At 45.1% G+C, this 1,865-nt stretch overlaps 1 protein-coding gene across 1 annotated transcript; it reads right to left on the bottom strand.

The window, feature by feature from the left end:
- Positions 1 to 216: 216 nt before the first annotated feature.
- Positions 217 to 1,344, bottom strand: LOC310871698 (growth hormone-regulated TBC protein 1-A-like; the record flags this gene model as incomplete). Its single annotated transcript, XM_083783338.1, has 1 exon — positions 217 to 1,344. The coding sequence occupies one exon, from the start codon at positions 1,342 to 1,344 to the stop codon at positions 217 to 219; it is 1,128 nt and encodes a 375-aa protein (XP_083639464.1).
- Between the last annotated feature and the right edge of the window lie 521 nt (positions 1,345 to 1,865).

Below are 1,865 nucleotides of genomic sequence, written 5' to 3'. Positions count from 1 at the left end.
GCTCCTGATGATGCCATCAGACCGTTAAGATGAACAGAAAGTCACATTCCTTACTGCTGCAGCAGTACTGACAGATTAGTTGTTGGGAGTCAGAATCATCAGAATCATATCGAATTTGTCATACTCCAACACCACACATCATCAGAGCCAAAATGGAGTTTTTCTTTTGGATGCAGACTTAGAATGTGTATTGTGTTTGAATGACAGGGTCAGGGTTCAGGACCCCTCTGCAATAATGTTGGCATGACACACACCCCGCAGTTTGGTTATGGTTGCCATGGAGAGACTTCTTGGTTTAGTGAAGATTTTCTGCATGAAAGTATGGCATTCATCAACAAATGGTCCGCGTATTATTTGTTTGAAGCTCTGGCAGATGTCCGGCAGTGACTCGGCCTGCTGAATAACTTGCTGGTTATGGTGGATGAGCGTCAGAGCAACACGGAACAGGATCTTAGAACCCTCGTAGAACAGGCAATCCCAGATCCGCAGAACTGTCTCAACTGGAAGGACATCTATGTAGAGACAGATGAACCATCGGGATACGACCAGGGACCAAGTAACATTTTGCTCCATCATGGTCTGCCACACACCAGGGGCTTTCACTTTGACCAGCTCCCCTAACACCTCCTGATCTGTCCTCAGCCCCAGCATTGTTGGGCCATAGTAGTCTGGTAATATCCTTCCTAGAAGAGCATCCATCAGCCAGAATGATTTTTCCTCATCTTTAGTGATGATGAGCAGATAACCAGCAATGAAGTTCATGCCCTGACAATAGCCCACCGTTGAATTGTGGTGTCCGTATGCTAGCAGCACGTTATAAAGAGGTTTCTGCAGACAAGGGTTAGACGTCTTGCGAAAAAGGACATTGTCTGGAAATGTCCTGTTCAGATCTATGCGGATGGTTTCCCCCAGTTTGGGGTCAGGCTCAGCAACCAGTAGAGACTGGTAGTATCCTGGGTTATTCTTCAACTGCTCCAGAGCTCCACTGGCTGCCATCCAGACCAGAGCCCGGTTTTCACTGGGGATGCCCTTTCGTACATAACGCTTCAATGTGGCATTCCTTTCCACGTTGCTTCTGCTCTTCAGCAGCTTTGACCACTTGATGGATCGTCTGTTGAGCACAGCCAGGTACTTCGACATGCGCTCTTCATATGAATCATAATCAAAGTTTTCTGACTGCACAAAGCCATATGGATCCATACTGTTCACTCTGTCTTTTGCAATACCACCGGGGGTCCTGAGCAAATGCTGTAGCTTCTGGGTCCCATCCTCTGCTTTGCTGTTCCTCTCGATTGCGAACAAATCCAGGTGGCTAATGTCTTGTAAATCCATGCCCTGTCTCATGCAGCCTGTTTGCAATGCAAGCCAACTACTATCTTGTGGTCCAAATGTTTAGCACAACTATGGATGGAGATGCTGGGTAAGCTGCTGTAAATTTCTCCATTTGTTCAAGGGACTTTGTGTAACTGGAAGCTGTGTCTCCATCACTTGTGTCTCCAAATAAATCTGAGTTGTAGCCTACTGTTGTTTCAACTATTGTTGAAAACCTGATGACATACAGGTGCTCTCTTCAGATTGTGCCATGCCATTAAGGTTGCAGCTTTGGATAATCTGCGCAAACTCATAATCGTGGAAGAACCTTAAGATCGGCTTCCTGAGCTAACTCATATTGCCAGAGTTTCAATTGACAAAATAGTGGCAAATGATTTAATTCTAAGAGATTAATTTTTATCCCCAGATTGCCATGATTCGGTGACGTAGTTCAAAGTTGTGGTGACGTATAGTTCTACGGTATTTTGTTATAGTTTGGTGACGTAGATAACTGTGATAATAATGTAGATATTCACGTAGCTCATGATGTCCAT

Source organism: Protomyctophum parallelum, assembly GCF_964188405.1.
Source record: "Protomyctophum parallelum genome assembly, chromosome: 15".
NCBI lineage: Eukaryota > Metazoa > Chordata > Actinopteri > Myctophiformes > Myctophidae > Protomyctophum > Protomyctophum parallelum.
This window is presented reverse-complemented; position numbering and strand designations above follow the sequence as displayed.